The sequence below is a fragment of the Erythrolamprus reginae genome, chromosome 1 (genome assembly GCF_031021105.1).
Source record: "Erythrolamprus reginae isolate rEryReg1 chromosome 1, rEryReg1.hap1, whole genome shotgun sequence".
NCBI lineage: Eukaryota > Metazoa > Chordata > Lepidosauria > Squamata > Dipsadidae > Erythrolamprus > Erythrolamprus reginae.
This window is the reverse complement of record NC_091950.1, coordinates 315251938-315276120: the sequence shown is the minus strand read 5'-3', so window position 1 is coordinate 315276120 and position 24183 is coordinate 315251938. Positions and strand designations below refer to the sequence as shown.

The window sequence follows — 24183 nt, the reverse complement described above, 5'->3', positions numbered from 1 at the left end:
CTTTCTGTCACCATGTCAGTTTTACAGACCCATGGCTTTTCCATTAACTTTGACAAAAGCCACCTTCAGCCTTCTACTTCCATATTGCATCTGGGATCTATCATTAATTCAGAATCCTCCCAAGTTTTCCTCTCCCCTGAGAGGAAACATAATATAGGGGAGTTGATTTCTCGCATTTTACCCCTGCAATCAGTCTCCATAGTCACCTTGTCCTCCCTTTTGGGTAAAATGGTGTCGTGCATAGGCATCATTCCCTGGGCTCGTCTCCACGCCAGGGAACTACAGTGGCTTCTATTACCCTTTCAGAGATCGGGGCTCAGCAACTCAAGTCATCGCATTGCCATTCCATCGATGGTTCGCAGATCTCTCAGGTGGTGGATGTCTCCGGCCATGGACAAAGGATCCCCTTTCAGGTGCCCGGACCAATTCGTCACCACCACAGATGCCAGCCTATCAGGATGGGGCGCCCATGCCCAGGGGATGATAGCCCAGGGCACGTGGTCACCGGAGGAAGCTTCCAGGCCAATCAATTGGCTAGAATTAAGAGCCGTATCCCTGGCTCTAAAACAGTTCAAGCCTCGCATCCCCAACCGGCACGTTCTCATTCTCACCGACAACATAGCCACAAAAAGCCACATCTGCAGACAGGGGGGCACGAGATCCAAGGCTCTCATGAGGGAGGCCCTCAAGTTAGGCCTTTGGGCAGAAAAACACCTTCAGTCGCTCCTAGCCGATCACATCTCGGGGAGCCTCAACGTCCAGGCGGATTGGCTCTCTCGAGCAACGATAGACCCAGGAGAGTGGAATCTCCATCAAGACCTGTTCCATCAAATCAGCCTCAGATTCGGCCTACCAGTGCTGGATCTCTTTGCGACCGAAGCGAATGCCCAACTCCCTCGGTTCTTCTCCAGGTTTCCATCCCCGGGAGCAGAAGCAACCAATGCCCTCAGGAGCCCCTGGCCTCCAGGACTCCTGTATGCATTCCCTCCAATTCCAATTCTTCCGGACGTGATTCACAAGGTCCTCATCGAGAGGGCCCGAGTAATCCTAATCGCCCCTCATTGGCCCCGCCGGCCCTGGTTCGCGGACCTCCAACAGCTGTCCGTCCAGGACCCCTGGCGACTCCCCGTTTCGGGGGATATGCTACGGCAGGGGGCCTCATTCCATCCAGACCCGGAGTGGTTCCACCTCACCGCCTGGCTGTTATCAGGAGAGACTTAGAACTGCGTGGACACGACCCCGACACAGTGGAGGTCATCTTAAAGGCCAGAAGAGGTTCGACCAATCGAATCTACGACCATACATGGTCCAAGTTTCACCAGTGGTGTCTACAGGAAGGTCTTTCTCCCCTGTGCATTCCCATACACAGGATCATATCCTTCCTTATGCAAGGTTTCCATCAAGGCCTTTCCACCAGTACTCTCCGTCGTCATCTGGCGGCCATTTCCTCTGTCCTAGCAGGGCCCCGCAGACAGCCTCTCCGTTCCTTCCCAGAAATTCAGGAATTCCTCAAAGGTATAGCCAACCTCAGACCTTCTAAGGTCCACAGATATCCTTCCTGGGATTTGCCACGGGTTCTCCATTTCCTCACGCAGGCACCCTACGAACCCCTAAAATCTGCGTCCCTCAGGTACCTATCCTTTAAGGTAGCATTCCTGGTGGCAATTACCTCTGCCCGACGCATTTCGGAGTTGGCAGCCCTCTCAATCAGGCAGGACCTCTGCCAATTCCATCAGGACAAGGTAGTCTTACGACTGGACCCCACCTTCTTACCTAAGGTCAGTTCCATGTTCCACAGAACCCAAGATATTGTCTTACCTTCCTTCTGCCTCCAAAGGGACCATCCTTTGGCAATTAGATGGCACACCCTGGACCTCACTAGAGCGCTGAGGATCTATATCCAACGCACAGGACCCTTTCGGAGGTCGGAAGCACTTTTTGTAGCCTATCACCCCAGAGTCATGGGTGCCAAAGTGTCTTCAACAGTGATAGGCCGTTGGATCAGAGGGACTATCTCTAAGGCCTACGAGTCGGCCTCCCTCTCAGTTCCAAAGAACATCACAGCGCATTCCACCAGGAGCGCAGCCACTTCAGCCGCTTGGGCGACTCAAGCTCCGTTGGAGGAGGTCTGCAAAGCAGCCACTTGGGCCTCGCCAAATTCCTTCATCAGGCACTACAAGATTGATTCTTACGCCTCAGCGGACGCTGCCTTCGGCAGAAGGGTACTCCAATCCGTTATCTCTCACGATAGCAATCTAATCCCACCCTAGGGACCAATCTATTGGGTATGTCCCATGTGACTGCTGGACCCGCTCCTTCAGTACGGAGAATAGGCGTTGATTGCTTACCTGAACGCCTCTTCTCGTACGGTGAGCGGGTACAGCAGTCACTTCCCGCCCTTGTATGTGTCTTCTATACCTTCTATAACCTTTCTTTCCTCTAACAATGAGAGTTGAACACTAAAGAGCTTCACATCTGAGCCTAGTCTACGGATTCGCGAATTCTGGGGAAGGGGCGGATCCAGCAAGCTTTTTTAACACTAGGCTCAGTTCCACCGGATTGGACATGAGCAACCCATGTGACTGCTGTACCCGCTCACCATACGAGAAGAGGCGTTCAGGTAAGCAATCAACGCCTATTTTATGTGCTGCAACATCATCCTTTCTTTGATAAGTCTAAGACAGATGCACTTGGAAATCTATATCAAAGGGAAAAAACTCTTAGATACTGAAGACATCAGATTAAGAGCACAATTCTGCAAGGCACAGTTCCTGAATCTACTTTGATAATATCTTCCAAGTAGATTTCTTGAATATGGAATTGGTTTGTTTGTTCTCTTCTGGAAAAATGTTCAGTTTCCCAGTGTAGCATAAAGCCATGAGGTTTTCTGGTACTTTTCTATCCAAATATTAAACATACCTGATGCTGTTTACCTTTTTAAGATTTGCCTACTTTACTTTAACTAGGTACTTTTAGATAAAAAATGCATGTTGTTCAGTTGGATATGCTCCAATTAAATGTCATAGCATTGCTGTGTAAGGGAATTAAGTTATTAACTATACAGTGTGAAACTGAATAAATGCAAAGTATACATTGTTTTCAATAGAAAGGCTCTACTTTTGCATTTTCTTTAGTTTCTGGAGTTTTTCTACTCATTAATGTATAGAATTTTAATGTAATGATTATGGGCATCTTCCTATTACACTTAAATTAGCTTAGTTGGAATCTTCCCTCGTTTAGTGAGTATTAGTTTGATTGATTGATAAGTGATTGATTACATGTCCTTGGAGTCAGAAGCTAAATGTACAGTAGGCTTCTTTGCGTTCAATGCATTTTCTTTGCATTGTTCCTATAGAAGAATTCCTAATACCAAAAAATTCCCTTTTCTAGTTTGATTTGTTCCAGTAATCTCATATTGGATTTAAATTTCACTCTCTTAAAATATTAAGAATTTTATAATTGAAATTTTAGGACATTTAGTAATATATAACGCCAATGCAATACTTCAGCTGCTACAAGTCATCTACATTTACATTATTCGGTTGCTATAACTATAACACTATAACACTGTTTTTCAGCAACATTCAGATTGGAATGACTTAGAATAGGGGTCAGCAACCTTAAAAACTCAAAGAGCCACAAAGGTCCTTGGAAGCCCCCCCATCCCTGTATTTCTGAGGCTGACCAGAAATTTGGTTCCCCCACCATAGCCTCCTAATGCAGTGTCCTTCTTCCTCTGCTGACCCGAAATCCAGTTCCCCAACTGTAGTCTCCTCCTAGCACAGCATCCTTTTTCTGCTACCTGTCCTAATCGAAAGCCCTATCAGTTGTGGAACTGGACAGCAACACGGGGTCGCAGCAGAGGGATGAAAGAGCCACATGCGGCTCCAGAGCCACAGGTTGCTGACCCCTGACCTAGAAAAATACCTTTCCTATTAGGTAATGTTAGGACACCAAGTGGGATTTGGTGCGCTAAAAGAATGTCTGAATCAAAATACTTACTATAGTAAAATATTGAGAACATTTGAAAACTTATTTTTTATTAGAAGAGATAAATTCCTGTTTAACTGTTCAATAGCAATAACCAAATGAGAAATTCATTTATTTTCTGCTGGTATTATCTTAGTATTTTGTTCTTTGGATCCATCATTTCCCACTTTGTCAGCAATCTTGTTTTATTAAATATTCCAAGTGCTTTTAAACAGTGTTTAGTTATAGCTGTACAGTCCCATTTCCCTGTAAAAGTCTAGTTTACTATTTAATATATGCAATTTTATTTCTTTTCATATTTGAAAAAAAAAATCAATACAGGGTCATTATTTTATGATAGTTACTAAATTTGGGATTGTTACTCACTATGTTGAAATATGTTGTTGTGGCTTACCACCTAGCACCACCATACTTGAAGTATTACTCCATTCTCAGTGAACCCAAAGGAGAAGAAACATTTCCTTTGGCTATTATTGCATAATAAATAAAAATCCATTCTGCTATTTCTATCTTGCACTCAACAAGAATAGGTTTCTTATTATTATGTATTCTTTTCTGCCAGTTATATAATTTCAAAATCAGCTCTGGCCTGAAAACCCAGTTGATTATAAGGCTACCCTGGAAGTAAACCGTAATTCATAATTTATTGTTAAGATGTTTGTATGACTTAAGATTGCTTTGCTTTGGTGCAGCTTCAAAAGGGTACTTACCGCCACCGCCACCACCACCAAGGTGTGTGTCATATTTCAGAAAAACACACACACTTCTAAGAGATGAATGCACATATCTTAGTAAATGCACAAGTGGTCCTTGCCTAATTACAATAATTGGGGCCAGAATTTTCCTCACTAAAAGTTGTGAACATAAAGCACAATATCATGTCACTGCATTGTTTAGTGACTGCAATCTTGGCAATCAGTTGCCATCATTAAGAGAGGATATCACCCGATCACAACTTTTGATTTGCTACTGGCTTTCCCATCGGCTTTGTGGGAAGCTGGCCGGGAAAATTGCAGATCGTTTGATTGAGGGACACCGTGATGGTCAGAAATTTTATTGGGAACTTATGGAAACTGCCATACGTATATTAGTTTAATGTTTTGTGTGTGCATCACAGTTGTGATGATTTATGATGAAATGTTCATAAATAGGCAAGACTCTAAGAGGATATTAAGTATTTATGTTCTCACTGAAGTCATTCTCTGATTCCATGATTAAATCCAAAACAATTGCTTTTCTAAAAAAATTAATATATCACTGTTGCTAAAGTTAAAGCTAATCAAATTTTAAAATATATAAGAAAGCCCCAAATAAGTTTGCTGCAGAATAATAATAATAATAATAATAATAATAATAATAATTATTATTATTATTATTATTATTATTATTATTATTATTATTTGTATGCCGCCCCTCTCCGGAGACTCGGAGTGGCTTACAACAACAATGCATAGTATAAGTCTAATGGTTAAAAAAGACAGTTTAAAACCCTTATTATAAAAACAGTCATGCATCCCAAACAAACCATACATAAAATGAAACGGCCCAGGGGGATCAATTTCCCCATGCATGGCTGACGGCAGAGATGGGTTTTTAGGAGTTTGCGAAAGGCAAGGAGGGTGGGGGCAGTTGTAATCTCCGGAGGGAGTTGGTTCCAGAGTTGGTTCCAGAATATGTTCCAGAGAGTAAAAACATTGCAGAAAAACTAACCTATCTTATGGATTAATAGACTTACAGTTGTTGTCTTTAATAGCAAATATACTAATGGAATGAATCGTTACATGTTTGATTATTTTCTTACTAATAGCTTTAGTAAGTAATTGAAGCATGGATTATTCTTGTTTTGGCTAAATTGTGTCATGATGTCTGTTCACAGGAGAGATGCTTTATTTAAAATAAGGTAATGTCTAGCTGGAAAAATGTCATAATTTATCTTTTGATGCAATTTTCTAAAACAATTTTTTATAAAATCCCTACAATTAATTATATACTGTTTTTAATAGTGTTCAACTCCTTCTCCTGAGGAGGAGAAGCTTATTCCTGTCAAAAGACCCAAAACACCAACTCCTGATGAATTATCTGACATCAACACTCAGACAAATTGGACCAAGTCACTTCCACTGCCAACTCCAGAGGAAAAGATGCGACAACAGGCTCAGGCAATCCCAACTGATGTTATCCCTATTAATGTAACAGGTAAGATTTTAATTTTATGGATTTATGACAACTCTTTAAGATATTTAGAGCAAAACCATACCTTTATAGGAAGTACTGATTATGTTAAATAATAACAGATAAACATCAGAGTCTTTAAATATTACACTATCACAACTCTCTCTCCTTCAAAACTCATGCTGAGTGATTAAATATTCTGAAAATTGCTAAAATGTTATACTTCTGAACTTTCTGTAGTATAATCTTTATTCTTTAACGTCTTGTTTCATAATAACTTTCTGGTAGTTTTTTAAGAAGTTTATTTTTAAAATATCTAGCTCATTTCATTCACTACTATGTACTGTTTTTATTATTGTTGTGAGCCGCCCCGAGTTTGCGGAGAGGGGTGGCATATAAATCCAATAAATCTAATCTAAATCTAATCACTATCAAATATGTTTTCTAGTAGCATATATGTCATTATGGAATTATGTTTTTGCTACATAAAAGGATGACTAAGGCTTAACTACCTTAAATAAAATTGACTGAGATTGCTGGCCCATAATAAAAGAATTTAAATTGGGTGTAAGATTGTTCTCTATGGAAGGCAAAGCAGAATAATTAGCAAGCTTTCATTTTCTCCAGAATTATTAAGCAAGAGGGAAAGCAGGGAGAAGCAAAATTTGACCTGTTAAAGTCCCCAAACCTGTTCGTCAAGAATCTGAAAAAGACTATAGAAGGAGATTGCAGGCATAGCTGAATTAGGCTTTTTTTCCCCTGGATATGATGATAGGTTAGGTCAAGAATCTCCAACCCTGGCAAATTTAAGCTGGTGGACTTCAAGTCCCAGAATTCCGGGAGTTGAAGTCTGCCAGACTTAAAGTTGCCAAGGTTGGATTATATCATAACTCAGGAAGTTGATGCCAAAAAACAAGCAATCATTATTTCTGGTTTTCTATATAGCTTATATAGGGCTGTTTCTCAGATGCACAAGTAGAGAAGCATGACTGAAAGACTGAAACTGAATTCTTGGTCCTTTACAAGGGATTCATCATTCTTATTCCATCTGGGTTTTGTTCTTTCCTACCTAAAAAGAAGTGTCAGACTCAAGGCACTATTTTTGAACTGAAATCACATGCTAATCTACAAGATCAGTTAAACCAACTGACCTTTTTCATTAATAATCAATTAACAGGTGCTTTCTTTTTCCAATGTGGTGACTAATATCTGCTTAACTATATTATTAGTCTTACCTTCTGAGAGTATTTTAATATAATTCAGCAATCAGGGTTCAGTAAAAAAAGTGAAATAAATAAGTAGATAAAATAGAAAGACATGTACCCTAGAAGAAGAAGAAAAATTGGGCAGATTAAATAGTTGATGCAAACCAATAAATGGGGGTTTTTCATCCCTTATGTCCTGGCTTCTTAAAAATGTCTGGTTGTATTCAGTTGGAGTTTCTTTGTTGATATACTCATGCTATCCACTGAATTGGCCTTTCCTCAGTTGTGTAGTCTTTGCATGCCTTCCAGATCTGGTGGATATAGAGATCCTTCCAGTGAATTGGGGACAGTCCTGTTATAGTAGCAGAAGAATCCTCCCATAGTCATGAGTATGAGATAAAAAATATACACGTAAGTCAAAAAACACTTAATAGGGAAAATGCAAGCTGTTAATCCTATTTGACCCCCAAAAGGTAGACACAGGGATAAAAAGAATAGATCAGAGAGTAATGTGATCCTACAACAGAAAGACCTTAACTCTGCTAAAGTGTTCAGTTTTCATGCTTTGTGGCTATTTATATCTAAGTTAAGTACACAAAGATTACATTATAAATTTATCCTCCCAAATATTATTTTCAGGTAAGGAAATAAATGTCATAAAATATACGTCTTTGTGTGAAACAAGAGGACTAGGTCATAAGAATCCATTGTTTCTTCTTCCATAGAGATATTATTTATGACATTCTAGGCCAGCCACAATGGATTTTATTACAAAAACTTTAATATTTATATTAATATGAATTAATATGAACTTTAAAAGTCCTATTTAAAAATTAAAAGCTTGTAAAATTAAATTAATTAATAATGGACATGATATTTCACTTGTCTGCAAGAATATAAGGCCTTCCCACTTTTAGTTTGATCTGTCAGTGCTCTTCTGGTAAGATAAATTTTAGTACTAAAACTTGATATGAATGTACTGAAGACTTACGTTAACAGTATGAGCTGCTGACTTGTTATCAGTTTTGGGTTTAGTCTCAAGAATTAGCAGGAATTTAACTTGCTTTGAACATGATATACAATACAGGCAGTGGTGGTTCCACATACCCACATACTGGTGCCCTGCAAGCACATTATCACGATTCAGGTGCGCCCACCTGCGAACATGTCCCTCTAATAATTTTGCTTCCGTGCATGCGCAGGAAGCAAAATCGCACTGAAATCTCGTGAGGGGATGCTTGTCCACATGTGATTTTGGCAGTCTTTTGCTTCTGAGCATGCGTGGAAGCAAATGATTTGCTGAAATCTCATGCGTATGAGCATCTCCTCATGAGATTTGGCATCTGCACATGCACAGGATGCAAAAAAGGCCCCAAAATTCAGAAAAAAAGATGGCACTGCCTGACAGACCAGCGAAGGCAGCACCAAAGCAGTTGCACGCAAATTGCACAATCTGGCAGCCGCTACGGAGTCTCCTAGCGCACCATTGCATACAGGATATACAAGATGTAGTATACTTTTCCAGAGACCAGAAACTTTTTCTTTCCTTAATGCTGTTGTGTGTTTCTGGATGTGGTTTTACCCAACTACTTGGAAAGAAAGTAGTAGATATTACTTGGCGATTGTTGTCTCAAGTAAAAGATAATTTGCTTACATATAACTTCATTGGGTTATTAGGTTACAGCTTTATACATATAGTTTTATTGGGTTGCTTCTCAATTTGTAAGTGAAATTTAAACAGCTCTGTATAAATGTAAATTACAGCCCCCCCAAAAGTGGCTCAGAAATTCATATTGGAGGGCAAATTTAAGATAACAAACAATTTTCCTAAGAGGTTTAATTTAGAGGATATGCTAGAAAAGCTCAAACAGTACTTTTGTAATCTGCATGAGCATTTTAAAAAATGGCCATTTATAACGCCATTCTTAATTGGTGATAGGAAATTCAAGACCGAATGAGAACTCTAGTAAAAATGAACTTTCTAAGTGTGATTATACACAATTATTATCTAATTCTCTGAACATTCTCTCTGGTTTGCAAAGACTGGTACTGATATAAATTGGGATGAGATGTAGACAATGATAGGACTACTTTTATAGAATAGAGAGACTTTTGGCACTTCTTCCAAGAACCAATTCTATGACTAACAACATTGGCACATCTGAGGAATTTTTTGGGGGTAGTTTTTATAATAAGGGATAGAATACTGCTGTTCAAATAAAAGCAGCAATATAAGAGGCTCCCTGGAATGGTGAACAGAGCAGGGTTGATGGTCTGAAACTCTTAATCTGTTTGACTGCAAATGCTCCTTTATTCCTAACAGTAGAGATGTTCCATCTAACAAGAACAGGATGTCTTTGGGCTCACATATAACATCAATCCCCAAAATTTTGTCCATGCAACTGAAGATGAAACAGTTACCTTTAGTCTGTTGCTATAATCCAGAACATATTCATCTTATTAAAAAATAATATTAAAAAATCTTGATCATTTGCATATCCCATGTTTTCCTTAAAACTGATCTGATGAATTGATCTGATCTAGGGAGGATCCATAAACAGCATATTCTAGCATATGCTAAAGATTCTTTTCAGTGAGAAATAACTTGGCTAGTCAGAAATGTAAAGTATGGGACAATCCAAATACCTGTAATTTCTCCCCTTTTCCTTTGTGAAGACATGATGAAAAAGAACTTAATCTAGTTTTCTGAAATTTTAAATCAAATATTTTGTAAATACAAACAAAAAAAACAAAATGTGAAGTATATTTGGATTGTAATCTATCTGAAAAAATAAAAACGAACAGGATATAAATATGGCTAATGACAAGTAGTCAACTTATTAACTCACTGAAAACAATGGAAATGTCTATAGCTGTCTGACTTGGAGAAATGCTGTTGGGTCCATTATGATGCAGCACGTAGTCAATTATAAGGCTTACTTTCAGTTACATGCAACATGAATCATCTTAAATTACCTAAACCTTATTTTGATTCAAGGGGTTCAGCAAATGTAGCATCCAATGAATTAAACATAGTTGAGATTTCAAGTGTAAAAAGCAGTTCATTATAATTATAGTTTGTTTATCCAGTAATGCTATGAATTAGTACGTTTTTTGTGAGTGATCTGAATGAGTATTTTTTATCAGAGATAGCTGATTTAATAAAAAAATATTCCTAATTCCATGATTAGGCAAACACACATGTATTTTTTTCAAGAATCATAGAGATATAAATAAATCATTTTTGGCAACATACAGTCATAATACTGTATATTTTGGTGTTATATGTAATTATGTAAATGTATCTCAAATTTTTTTCAAAACCATTTTCACTTGAAAAACTATTTTTGGTTGTGCTGATTAGGTCTTAATTTGGCTTAAGATGCTGTGTAAACACTGTGGTCTATATTTATGACTTATAGAATCAAGCAAGTTTTAACACTTTCTACTAAACATGAGTGAGTAGAAAGAAGGGTCAGCAACTTTTCCTAGTGCTGACACCTGATAACCCAGGCATTCTTGCTAACCCAAAATCACAGGTCAAATCATCAAGAAATTACCCATATAGACATTTAATATATATATATATTACATTTTAAGCCTTACAGTTGCAGAGTGCTATATCTATTTCCTGCTTTGTATGACAGTGCTAACATCATATATTAATGCCTTTTCTTCATTTCTACTCTAAGCAAGTGGAAGAAAGTGCATGATATCAGCGTGCTTGAAAATAATGGTGCTTTGCTTGTTCTACTGTACATCAGGGGAGAATTTTGACCGCCAAGCCAGCATACGGAGGTCTTTGATTTACACAGACACTGTGGTAAGGCGGCCGAAGAAAATGAAAAGGAGAAAGACTATTACAGGAGTCCCTGACAACATCCAAAGAGAGCTAGGTATGGCTCATCAGAACTGTATTCCATTTCAATTAATTGCTTATCATAACTAAACTCATATAACATTTAATTGCGCTTATGAAGCCAATACAGTCTGATAGCCTCTTAAAAGTTCCAAATGGATGTATGGCTGGTCACTAAGAAAGAATAGTGAGTGCGTTCTTTGTATTATTATTTGTCTCCTACCAAGAAATTAAAATACCCGTTCCACACTGAAAATGCTTATGAACTGGGATTTGCTGCAAGGAAATGTAATACAACACATGCAGATACTGTCACTGGTGGACTAGAGGTATTCAATAGTAACCATTTGCTAAAGTTCAAATTTCACAGATAGTAGTTTTGCTCCAGAAGATTTCCAATTTCAGATTGTATGTTGAATGAATACATACATTTGTTTTATATCATACATGGAAAGGCCATCTGTATAAGAAAGCGTTAATGTAAAAAATACATTTTTTACTTACCGTAATAGGTATTAAGCACATTAATATAACTTGCCAATTTTATTCCTGCCTAAACATTTCTCCAACTTCTAACACCCCATGAGGGTCATTTTGTTACAATTATTCTATTAACTATATCTCCCTTTTTAAAAGTGAAATACAGGTATTTACAGCAATTGATTTACCGACTGTTCAAAGTTAACAACAGCATTGAAACAAGTGGCTTATTTTTCATACTTAACAATCAATCAAGTTACAAAAATCTACGAGTCTACGGAGAGGGGCGGCATACAAATCTAATAAATAATAAATAAAAAAAATTCAGATGCTTGACAACTGATTGATGAGAGTTGCAGTGGGATATGATCACTTTCTGCAGCCTTCTGAACAAGCAAAGTTAATGGGGAAGCCAGATTCACTTAGCAACCATGTTACTAACTTTAACAACAGGAGTAATTTAACTAACAATTGTGGCCAAAAAAAGTTTGTAAAACGGGACAAAATTCATTTAACAACGGTCTCTCTTAGAAACAGAAATTTTGGACTCAATTGTAGTTGTAAATTGAAGACTGTCTCTAATAAGCCTTTAAAAATATGATGCAGATTCAAGTATATTGATTTAGTTTCTTTATTTATTGAATTTATATTGCCACCTATTCACCCATGGTGACTCAAGGAGGCTTACAGGATATAATTTGACTATTTATTTAATCAATTTATATAGCCACTTCTCTCAATAATAAATACTTATTCTTTATAAAATTTATAATAATATTTTAAAAACATTACAGTTAAAGAAATAAAACTTAATACAAGCTAAAAAGAAAAAGAAAAGAAAAAACTAAGAATGTAGTAAAGAAAAGAAATACATAAAGAAATGACTTCTCCCTCCATGAGAACAAGTACAAGTAATTTTAGTAAATTGTCACCTTCTGTTAAAAATATAAGAAATTGTCTCTACTTCTCCTATTTCATATCTTATTTATATGATATATATAGATATATCTTATATTAGATTTGTATGCCGCCTGATTCTGCGGAGAGGGGCGGCATACAAATCTAATAAATAATAATAAAATATAAGATATATCTCATATATCTTGTCTTAAAACTTATTTGTTCAGTTCTGGTTATCGTAAGTCCATTAAGGATTAGCAGAGATAATAACATATCTCTTTTAATCTTAATCAAGTAATCCAACTTTATATTCCTTTCTCTTTTAACAATCTTGATCTTAAATTCCTTTAAATAACGAACTAGAACTTCATTTCCTTCCTTTCTTTTTATATTCTTTCAAAAGGGGTCTTTTTGTAAATCCAGTATAGGGAAGTTATGCAGGTTACTTAGAAAGATCCAAGCCCCATTCAGCCTGTCCAGGAAAGGAGTTCTCTTCCACGCAAAGAGTGGAAATTGCAGCCTGCACTTCTTTGACAGGCAGCTTTTTTGTTTAATGATCCTTATAGTTATTTAATGACTGCAAATGGAAGAACTGGGATTCTAGTTGTCAACCAAAATTGTCATATTGGTGTCTCACTTAATCACAGCAATGATTTAAGATTGACATTCTGGATTCTATTATGATTGTTAGGCAAGAACTAACTGCATAATACAGATATTGCCGAGTGAAATGCTACCGGTTCAGCCCAGTTCGGGCGTACCAGTAGTGGCAGCCGCCAGCGGTTCAATGAATCAGTAGTGGCGGCAGTGCAAGGCTCCACCCATTCGGACATTGCCATTTTTTTTAACCCTCTGCATATGCGCAGAGGGTGAAAAAGTTTGTGTGATGGTGGGTGCACGTGCTTCCAAACGTAGGGAAGATACGGTAAGTAGATTTCACCGCTGAGATATTGTCTCTGGCCATTTTTCACAAATATATTTCAACACATCCAACATTAAATATTTTGCCTCGTTCTGTGTTACTACATCATATTTAAGTGTCCTCCTTTCATTGTGATCTTTGGTTCTTTTTGATTCCCTTTAGTGTCCTACCTCCATTCTATTGTGCTTCTTTTTAAGAGTTCAAAAGAACAGCATTTTTCATGGAAAGAACTCTTATAATTAATTTCAAAAACATATTTCAAATTCATCTGGACCATTTATAACTTTCCAAAATCAACATTCTGTTTATTTATGAAAAATGTGTAGCTTCCTATCTTCTAACTGACTCTGAGTGGCTCCCAATCAAATGTCAAAACATTAATATCAAATCATATTAAATAGAAAATTAAACAGATCAAAATATTAAAAACATTATCAGATGATCACAGACATGGTGCAGATGTTTGCAGGGGCTGAAAGACCTTTACAGTCCATAAGGATGTTGCTGTTCTCAATTATCGTTAAAAGAAATAGTCCTAAGATGAGGACTACCTGTCCTTATCCTTTGAATGATGTCAACAGTGAAGTTGGATATAATCAGAGTTCTCATGTAAAAAAATAATTTAAAATCTTTGTAGATGATGTGAGTTGCATGTTGTGAGTTGGGGTCTCAGATTAATTTTTGCAGTGGCTTTATGCTTCATGCAAAGGACAACCACACATACGGTATATCAAAACTGGAATTTCCAACAATTTTTTAAAAAAAGAAAATCCTTATGATTGTGTTCTTAGAAGAAATCCACGTTAAATAAAGGTGAATATGACCAAACAATTAAAGCATAGGGTAATTTGAATAACATCTACAGCATTGTGCACAATTGGAATTTTACTTCTCTTTGTCTCTCTCTTGAGACAGGTCCTCATGCAGCATCATATTTTATTTTTAAAGTGCTTCTAATTTCAACAGAAATAGGAGAGATAGCAACTGAAATCCAATCCTCCTTTCACACACAGTTAGCCACAGTGATTTTATAAATGAAAGCCTGTGATCCTCATGTAGAATTCTGAACGTGAAATTATTCTCTTTCTCTGCTGTTTCTCTGGGCTAGCAATTATTCAATTTTTTGATGGCCACTTACTTCCAACCAAGGGTGGGTTATAACTTACCTTACTTCTGGTTTGCTTCCTCCCCGCTGCATGGGCACGTGCACGTTTTGCACACGTGTGCATGTACAGTGCCGAAAAATAAAATAAAATTCCCCCCAAAAGAACCAAAAACAAGATGGCGACGCATGTGCAATGCCAGAAACCCAGCTTCTGCGCATGCACAGAAGAAGAAAAAAACTAGGGGGAAAAATTCCCCATCCCCAAAATCCCCCCCCCCCCAAATCCAAAAAAATCCCCTCCAAAAGATGGCAGCAACCAGTAGTCGGTATCGACAGAACAGTTCCGTGACATTATCAATGGTTTTCTACTGGTTCTATATGCCTTGCATATTTGCACTGGAGAAAAGATAAATTGGAATTGCCTTTTCCACCCACAGGAACCTGAGATCCATCAGAACTTCCAAGACTTACCGCAATGAATGCCGAGCAGGGTTTTTTTAAGCAATTTTTTAAAATTACACAAGATTAATTCTATTTTCTATGTGTATACATCTTCATCCTATTTGTACTGCCAATGGAAAGGGATCTCTAGAGGAGGATAACATTATTAGAACCAGGAAGTTACTTTCAAAATTTAAAAATAAATATAAGCAACTCAAATTTAATGGAGCTTATCTGGGGAAATGAATTTTAAAATTAAAGAAAGAGAAAATAAATGCACAAACATAATACAGATATCTTATACTCAGTGAAGGGCTACCTAAATTTTTACTACCACACTGTGGGCGTGGCTTATACAGGACGCCCTGCATTTTCTTTCAACATCTTTCAACATCAACAGTGCAAATTGGGTGCTCTGTGGTGGAGCTCCATTTTTGTTTACCCCACTGTGTTCCCTCCCGTCCAGGCAGTAGCCCACCCCTGCTTATACTTAATTATCTGGAATCAGTACTTGTGTGACATATAAGAAAAGAACTCTATGCATGTGTTGCCTAAACAGTGATTAACAGCAAATTAAAGTGAATGTACTTTCTTGTTCAGTCAAGAAGACAATTTATTAATGTAGAAAGTGAGCATATGATTGAATTCTCAGGGGGGGAAATGTAAATCCATAATAACCCAATTAAACAGTTATTTACTTGAGAAATATCCTGCTGGATTAAATCAAAGCACATTTCAATTTAGGATTCTGTTCCTTAGACTGGCCAATCAGATGCTTTTGAGATGCTCACAGGCTGGAAGATATACCCCCTTTCCATCTTTCCTGCCTCTACAACTGGCATTTATATATGCTTGAGTGGAATAAATGTTAATGCTAATGGCCTTTGATTGACCTCTTCCAAAGAACTTTATCCTAAAGACATCTTCAGTCTAGTTGCCACTACATGCTTTCTGACAACAAATTCCACATGTTAGTGAATATGATGTTCAGCAGAAAGAGATACACAACCAATGTCCTTCACATACTTTGGGCTCAAGTTTCCATCAGATCTGTGCTTGTTACTTAGAAGATAACATCTTATCTCCTAATTTTTAACTGGAAGTCCATTTTCCAAACTTCTGTTTTGGCTGTTTTTTCACTGTCCCAGGCTTCAGTGATGCCTTTGCAGGTCCAGTGCGAGGGGAGGGCATATCCGGGGAAGGGGCAATGGCTATGGGCACATGTGCGCATGCTAACACAAGTGCACACGCCTTTTTGGCATGTGAACCAAAAAAGGTTCACCATCACTGCCCTAAGTTATAGCAATGGCGAGTTACTATTATTTTTGTGGTTGTCATATGTGGCTTAAGATTTTTCATATTACATTCCTATCTTCAGCCAGCTTTTACTATGGAAAATTCTGTAGAAATGTTAAAAAATGTTCCTGTTTGGAATCAGTTTCAGGAATGAGTGGAATATTTATTTATTTATTTATGTATTATTGTCTTATTTCAAAGCAACTCTGGGCAGTTCTTTATAACCATGAAAAATAAACATTTCTAAAATGGTAAAAGATTATTAGCCGTCAGAGATAAAATTATGGCTAAAAGAGAGGAAACAGGATGCATTATAGGGGGAGGTAGGATTGCTTCTTAATTTATCAACCCTCTTCCAAACTTCCCCACTTGGGCTCTAAGCCATCCGGCAGAGGCAACTCTTCAGGCCCTTAGAGAAGGTAGAAGCCAATTTCACTTTGGATGTTTCAAAGAGCAAGAGCCATGATGGAGAAGGGCCTCCTCCTACATCTGCCAGCCAAAATTCCTTGACCGATAGGCCCATAGCATGCTTCCTCTGCCAGGGCTGCCAGTTCCATTGAGGTGAGAAGGTTCCTCCAGTAACCTGGACTCATGCCTTGCAGGACTTTAAAGGTAGTTAATGTCCCAGATCTTGAAGCTCCATGCACCCAAAACCATTCAGTCTTGCCAGGATTCAATCAAAGCCTGTTGTCCCTCATCCGGCCTCTCCCCCCACCCCCTGACTCCAGGTATTGTGAGAGAGCATCGCTTGGATTACCAGCATACTTGGACACTCCATGATAAAGTTGAGTATCATTAGCATACAGATGATACTTCAACCCCTGAGTGATCTCATTCATGGGCTTTGTGTACCATATTTTTCGGAGTATAAGACACACTGGAGTATAAGACACACCTTAGTTTTGAGGGAGGGAAATAGGGGGGGAAATCTACCTACCAGGCATTCATCTGGCTAGCGTCCTTAGTCTGGTCAGCTTCAGCACAATATTTTATCTTCTGGTTAAGGCTGAAAAAAAATCTTTGGAGAGAGTAGGAATGAAAACAAGCCTGCAAAGACTTAGGGATGAAAAAAAAAATCTTTGGAGGGAGGGGGGGGAGGGAAGCTATATTCAGAGTATAAGCATCCAAATTTTCAGCCTCTTTTTTTTGGGGGGGGGACTGTGTCTTATACTCCAAAAAATATGGTAGATATTAAAAAGGGTGGAGGAATATTGATCCCATGGCATGGTACAAAGGAACGGCTGTGGGCTGGGTTCAACAACAGTGCCAGCTGATATGGTTTAAAATATATTTGAACTGAAGCACACAAGGAACCTATTAGCCTGCTATTGGTTGTCGCTATGCGTTTTCATCTATTTTCATCTTTAAAAAAAAAATCCTAATATATCACATTTGCAATATGTAGTACAAATATGAATATGCCAAGAGTCTTTCATTAGGAGTATCTGAACATATCAGAACTTGTATGGTAAAAAGCAAATGTGAGTTCTTTATAAACTTTTTATTAATGGACACATTTTAAATGTAATTATAACAATGCTGTATATTTACTTTTTCTAACAGTTTTGTTTTAATATCTACAGTTGGCAATGGCAAATATGACATCCGGGGCCATTCACTGTATGTCCCTGATCATTATTCTACACTAGGAAGACTTGAGAGCTGCCAGTCTTCTATGCAACAGTGTGGCACCAAAGACTCCAGCTGTCAGACGGAAGACGTTAAAGTGGTGCCACCTTCAGTTAGGCGAATCCGTGCACAGAAAGGTCAAGGAATTGCAGCCCAGATGTCACAGCTTTCCAACTCTTCTGGAAACATGTCTGTGATGAGTGATTCTGCTGGAGTCATGTCTTCTTCTCGCCTAAACAATGACCTGGGCTTTCACAGTCTACCTCGGTCTGGAGCAAGAGTATCCCTACAGTTACTTGAACGTAGGCATAGCCTGTCCAAGCCAACAGAAAGTGGACCTTTGTTACATCATGTAGGTGTGTGGCAAGGGAATGAAAGAGTAGATGATATGAGAAATGGCTGTAGGATAAATGGGCTACAGAGGCCGAAATCTCAAGAATTAAACTCTGAGAATGGGAAAACAGAAGGCACATCATGTATGATCTCTCCACATGTTGCATATTCTACCATCGTCACACCAAATGCTTCCCTATCATCCTCTTCGGATGTTATGAATAACAACCCAGCAGAGAATTCCGAGACACTAGATAGGAAAATGATGAACTCTCCTTTGTATCTAAAGCCTAGAGACAATCTTGTTGGCAATGGTACGATAAACTCAAGAGAGCGGCGTCATTCTTCTAATGGTACCTGGAGTGACACCAGCTCAACGCATCACTCACATTCCTCAGACACCACTATCTCATCCAACGGTGTAATGGTCTTTGTGTCCTTTTGTGATACAGGGACTACAGAAAGTATCCCCCAAAATGTGACCTATAATTTTAGGAACAATCACCAATTGTCAAGCCATTCTCATGACATCAACGGTAGAAGTGAACCAAGTTACCCTGTGGATACCCTACAGGACAAAGTTAAACAAAATGCAAAGCACCGTGGATTCAAACATTGTGGAAATGACACCATCACCTTACATATGTCAAAAAGTGCCAATCCAGATTGCTCCAGCTCTGACACCCTTGAAAGAACCTTAGCTAAAGAAGACTCACATTCTTTATATTCTGTGGACAGTGATGTCTATTACCCTTCTATGCATGTGGATTCGGATGCCCAGTCTGTTAAAAGCTGCAGTGAAAACGGCTTTGCAAATCCCAGGCATAGTGTCATTAATGTGTTTTCTGGAACCGAGAAGAAATCCCTGGAAGATTTCAATGACAAGTCACTCACACGTAGCATCTCCTTAAAAAAGGCAAAAAAGCCACCTCTCCCACCATCCAGAACGGATTCTCTTAGAAGAATCCCCAAGAACAAACCTCAGTCCAGCGGACAAGTCCTGGATGATAAGCTGATAGCTAGCCTTCAACATTCCTTGCAACTGAACCTCCAGTGCAAAAATGGCAGCTCGCCTTCACAAAGTCCCTGCAGCGATTATGACGACCCTTGGGTGCTGCGGTCTCGTAGCCAGAGCACGGTGAGTGCCAGTAGCAGCATGATGTCTGCCACAGGACTGAACATGTACTCCATCTGCGCAGTCACGCCAGCCCAGAGTGACACCAGTAGCATCAAATCAGAATACACCGACCAGTGGTGTTACTACAGTGATTATCCTGGGACTCCAGATGACCATTTAAAACCCACAGCAATTCATTCCTCTAACACTGTACCAAAGCTAATTGATTATAATATCGGTCACCTTAGTGAGGGGTCAAGGGCTTCTATACCACAAGTGCCCTCTGGAGCGGCCAAAACGAAAGCGATTTCTCCAGAAAAATCGCAGAGAGTGACATCGCCCTCTAGTGGGTACTCTAGCCAGTCCAACACGCCCACAGCACTTACACCAGTGCCTGTCATTCTAAAGTCTATGTCAACGGGAAATGCAAAGTCCAAGATGAAGCCTAGAGTGCCTGAAAGGAAATCAAGTCTACTGTCTTCAGTTTCAGTGTCTTCCTCTTCCACCTCCCTCTCATCAAATACATCCGCTGAAGGGACTGTGAAGAAACCTGATCCTACCCTCAGCTTCCCTCCGGTTACATCATCGTCGCTACTATCTCCAGATTCCAGTGACCCTCTTCTTCTCCCTCCTCCACCACCTCCACTAACAGATGTTACTGATCTTCCCCGGTCACCCGAATCCCCAAGTTTTCCACCTCCTCCCCCAGATGTTGTTGTAAACACTCCTTTTCCTCAGAACCTCGGATGGTTTAAACATCAAGATGCTTCAAATCACTCTTCTCATTATTCGTTGCTTCCCGAGTCGCCTCATCACCTCCCGCCCACTTTCCCAACTTCAGTTCCTCCCCCGGCCCCACCCTTGGACCCCAAATTCATGAGAGATGGCCATAAGCCATACTCTTTCAAGAAACACAATTTGGAAGGCTCTTGCAACAATGCAAAACAGCCCTTAAGTAAGGACGATCCCCCAAGGCCTGCAATGCCGCTAATAACTACCGAAGCTCTCCAGATGGTACAGCTGAGGTCGGTGAAGAAAGCTAAGAAGTCAGAGGTTGAGCAGACAGAGGAGTCTGCTTCCAAAGCAAGTCCTCGGGGGGGAAACCAGGATTCTTTTTCTGCTGAGTTGCCTTTCAAATCACATTTGTCAGGAGGATACAGTGACATGCTGGATGCAGTTGGGGGTGAAGCCCAGAGAGCTTCTGTTTGTTGCCCAAATAGCAGAAGGTCTGAACCTATCAGTGCTAAAATGCCCAGAAATGCAATCAGCACAATTAACTCATTCGCCAGAGAGTCACAACGAGACAAAGCTGGAGAGGCTGTGGTGCAGAACCAAGACTCTCGTAGTAATCGTGCATGTGCATCCCTTCAGGAACAATCTGGATTTCTCAGCAAGCCTCAGGATATATCGCCAAACAAGAAGCCACCGCCTGTTTCAAAGAAACCCAAACTGTTCCTGATCGTGCCACCCCCACAGCCTGATGTTACAACGGAGAAAATAGCTGTGGGTGAAACAGCAAAAAGCATTCCAAGCACAACTAGGAAGGATGCTGAAATTGCACAGTACAGCCAGGTTAACAGTTATCCTACGGATGGATTCGGTTCCTATGAAATGGAGTCTAACAATCTTGTCTCAGAAGGAGGAACTGCGGGTCTTATGTCCTGTGAAACCAGGGTGTCTATTCTGCAGCCCCGGCAGGAGGAGACGGCTTCCTCATGTGAACGAAGCACTCCAGACAAAAATGTAGACAGCATCTCTGGAGCAGAGGAGCAGTTTTCTCAAGAGGATGAAAGTTGTAAGTTTCCCCCCTCCCCACTGTGTGTTTTGTCTTTTAAATCCCAGCCTATTAGTCACCAATCACATCTGGAACTATAGAGAGTCATATCCGTAAGAACAGTAAAGATTTTTTTACTTTGTATGTGGCAAAGATTACATCATGTCTATATAATTTCATACTGTTTTTAAGGAAAACCAGAAAGCTCAGATCACTGTGGGTATAATACTTTTATTTATTTATTTATTTATTTAAAAAAACTTATTAGATAGGATTTTATTAGCTTTAGCTCTATTCTAAAAAATATTCCTGGGGCAAAAATATAGATTCTAAATTAAGGTGATAATAATGATTTTTTTTTTATTGGGGGAAGGGCTCCATTTTGCTTCCATCCAAAAACTTTCACCAGGGTTTAATTTTCTTCATAAACCAGTTAATTTTTTTCATAAACCAGTTAATTTTCTTCATAAACCGGTGTCTTGGACACCAGTTACTGAGAACATTATTAAAAGATAGCTCCGATTGTTGCACAGTTTGTGAGAAATATACAGACTGTATTTGTTCATTTGTCGTTCTGTCAACTATTGCATTAGATTCCATTTTCACTTGGGTTTTTTTCCCCATCTTCGTATTTTAGCTGAAGCAATAGAAGCAGACGCAGCAGCCAGCTTTTTGCTACAGAGCCCAAGCTATGGGGAAGGCAGTGAGATCATGGCAGTGCCAAGTCGACCAAGGACGACTGAGGATCTTTTTGCAGCCATTCACAGGTACTGCTTAAATTGTTTTTATAAGGTTGCTTGATTGGGTAACCTTTGTAATTTCTTTAGTATATTTCTTCTATCGTAACATTTGTGCTTTCCAATTTTCATTAATTAATACATCCATTCCCCCATCCCTTGTATGAAGGGGTAATACCTTTCATTGCTTTACAATTGTTTTTTCTTTCATTTTAAAATTTAACTCTTCTGCCAACAAAATCATGTTTTAATACGTGATCAGCCACGGTCTCTTCTTGCTGCCAGATGACTCCTTGTTTGTTTGTGCTCTTGTCTCAGTCTACATGATTTAACATATACTATTGCTTTTTCTGTGTATCTTTTTCTTTCTCTTCATTCCCTCCATCTCTCTCTCTCTTTTTTTTAAAAACTCCTGGTGCAGTTTGGGACAGAGGCTCAACTCTAATGCTTCATGGCAAGCTTGGCTTAAACTGGCAAGTAATCACAATATAACCATCATAAGGGATAAACATACAACAAATAGCCAGAATAGAGATTGCCATAATCTAAATAAAGATGACATGCTGCTTTATCAACATAAATGTGCAATACCGACAAACCCTACCTTAATCCAATCTTTTCTTAGTTTAAAAAGGGGAAATGATTAAAGGTACAAATTTCAGGTACTTTAGCTTTCCCCAAATGATTTGAATTATGAACATCTTTTGAAGGAGTTATTGTCCAATGCATCTGCTTCAGGTTCAAGAAGGCTGGGTGAAGTCAATGTAAACCTTCTTTTTGCAAGGAGGTTCTTTGGTGACAAATTTTTAGAAGCCAACACCCTCTAAAAATGCTTCAGGAGAACTTCAATAGAAAATGTACCTTATTACCGATTTGTAGTATCTAGCATGAAGCACTCGTTCCATCTAGTGGCCATTTATTGCCATTTATTGAGCTGGTTTCAAAGTAAAATTGAAAGTGACTGCACAATGCACACCAAGAGGTTGCCTGCTTTTATTCATATGCACAGGAACTACAACCCTTTAGTTACTCGAGTCACAAAGATTTTCTTTCTAGTGTGGTAGAATGTTCTGTTGACTTTCGCAAGATAGGAAGCATTGTAAAGATAACTTCAAATCATGTCCAAATTATATTTTGCATTCATTATTATTATTTTATTTATTAGATTTGTATGCCGCCCCTATACAGACACAGGAAGACAGTGTCTTCCTGTGTCTGTATAGGGAAGAGTAGTCAGGGGTTGTTTGATGACAGTAATGTCATCGTGAAAGGCTCACGCTTTTACACATGCATCATGTCATCACTTGCGCAGCCCACAAGGATAAAGTTTTGGCACAGACCTACCAACTTTCATTAATCCAGCAACAGCAGCAAGGTCCTGCAATATTAAAGCATGACAGCAAGAACATTTTTGCTGCTGGGACAGTGAAGGGCTACCAAAATTTTTACTATCACACTATGGGTGGTGCTTATGCATTTTATTTCAACATCTTCCAGTGCAAATTGGGTGCTTTGGGGTGGAGCTCCATTTTTGCTACCCCACTGCATTCCCCCCTGTTCAGGGAGTAGCCCAACCCTGAGCTGGGACTACGCTATTTCATGATAGTTATTTGGGTTAAATTTGGGATAATTGACACAATTGTCAATTTTAATTCTGTAAAAGAGTTTTTTTGTTAATGCAGTGAGAAAATTGAGGATTGTAACAAAATGCTACTTTGAGAAGGAAAGAATGGGACAGTTTGCTCCTTCATATCCACACACACCAGTTGAATGATAGAGAGGGAAGGGACCTCAGTGGCCATCTAGTCTGTCCCCCTTCTCATTCAGGAGACTTACAGAATGATACAGAGGGAAGGGACCTCAGTGGCCATCTAGGCTGACCCCCTTCTCATTCAGGAGACTTACAGAATGATAGAGAGGGAAGGGACCTCAGGATATGGAACAATCAGGTATAGAAAGAACTACCCAACCACTAGACAAACTATTGACAGGCCCGGAAGAAAAAGCAATATTTAAAATATATAAATATCTGATGGAATATGAAAGACCGGAGGAGATAGTTAAAGGTACAATGATTGCCTGGGCAAAAAACGTTGGCCATAATATATATATAGAGGAATGGGAACAGATTTGGAAGAGAAATATCAAATTAACAAAATCCACAATATACAAAGAAAACCAATATAAACCAATGTAAAAGAGTTTTTTTGTTAATGCAGTGAG

At 39.0% G+C, this 24183-nt stretch overlaps 1 protein-coding gene across 5 annotated transcripts in view; it reads left to right on the top strand.

Moving 5' to 3' along the window:
* The window catches only part of NHSL1 (NHS like 1), a 179978-nt gene that overhangs the window by 149268 nt on the left and 6527 nt on the right, over positions 1-24183 (top strand). For 3 of the 5 annotated variants that reach the window (XM_070733603.1, XM_070733605.1, XM_070733604.1), the window contains exons 4-7: positions 5994-6186; positions 11132-11263; positions 17954-21244; positions 21861-21990. In XM_070733603.1, the coding sequence (XP_070589704.1) occupies positions 5994-6186; positions 11132-11263; positions 17954-21244; positions 21861-21990 (3746 nt within the window). The remainder of the gene's footprint in view (positions 1-5993; positions 6187-11131; positions 11264-17953; positions 21245-21860; positions 21991-24183) is intronic. The other 2 variants (XM_070733606.1, XM_070733607.1) reach the window with 1 other exon arrangement.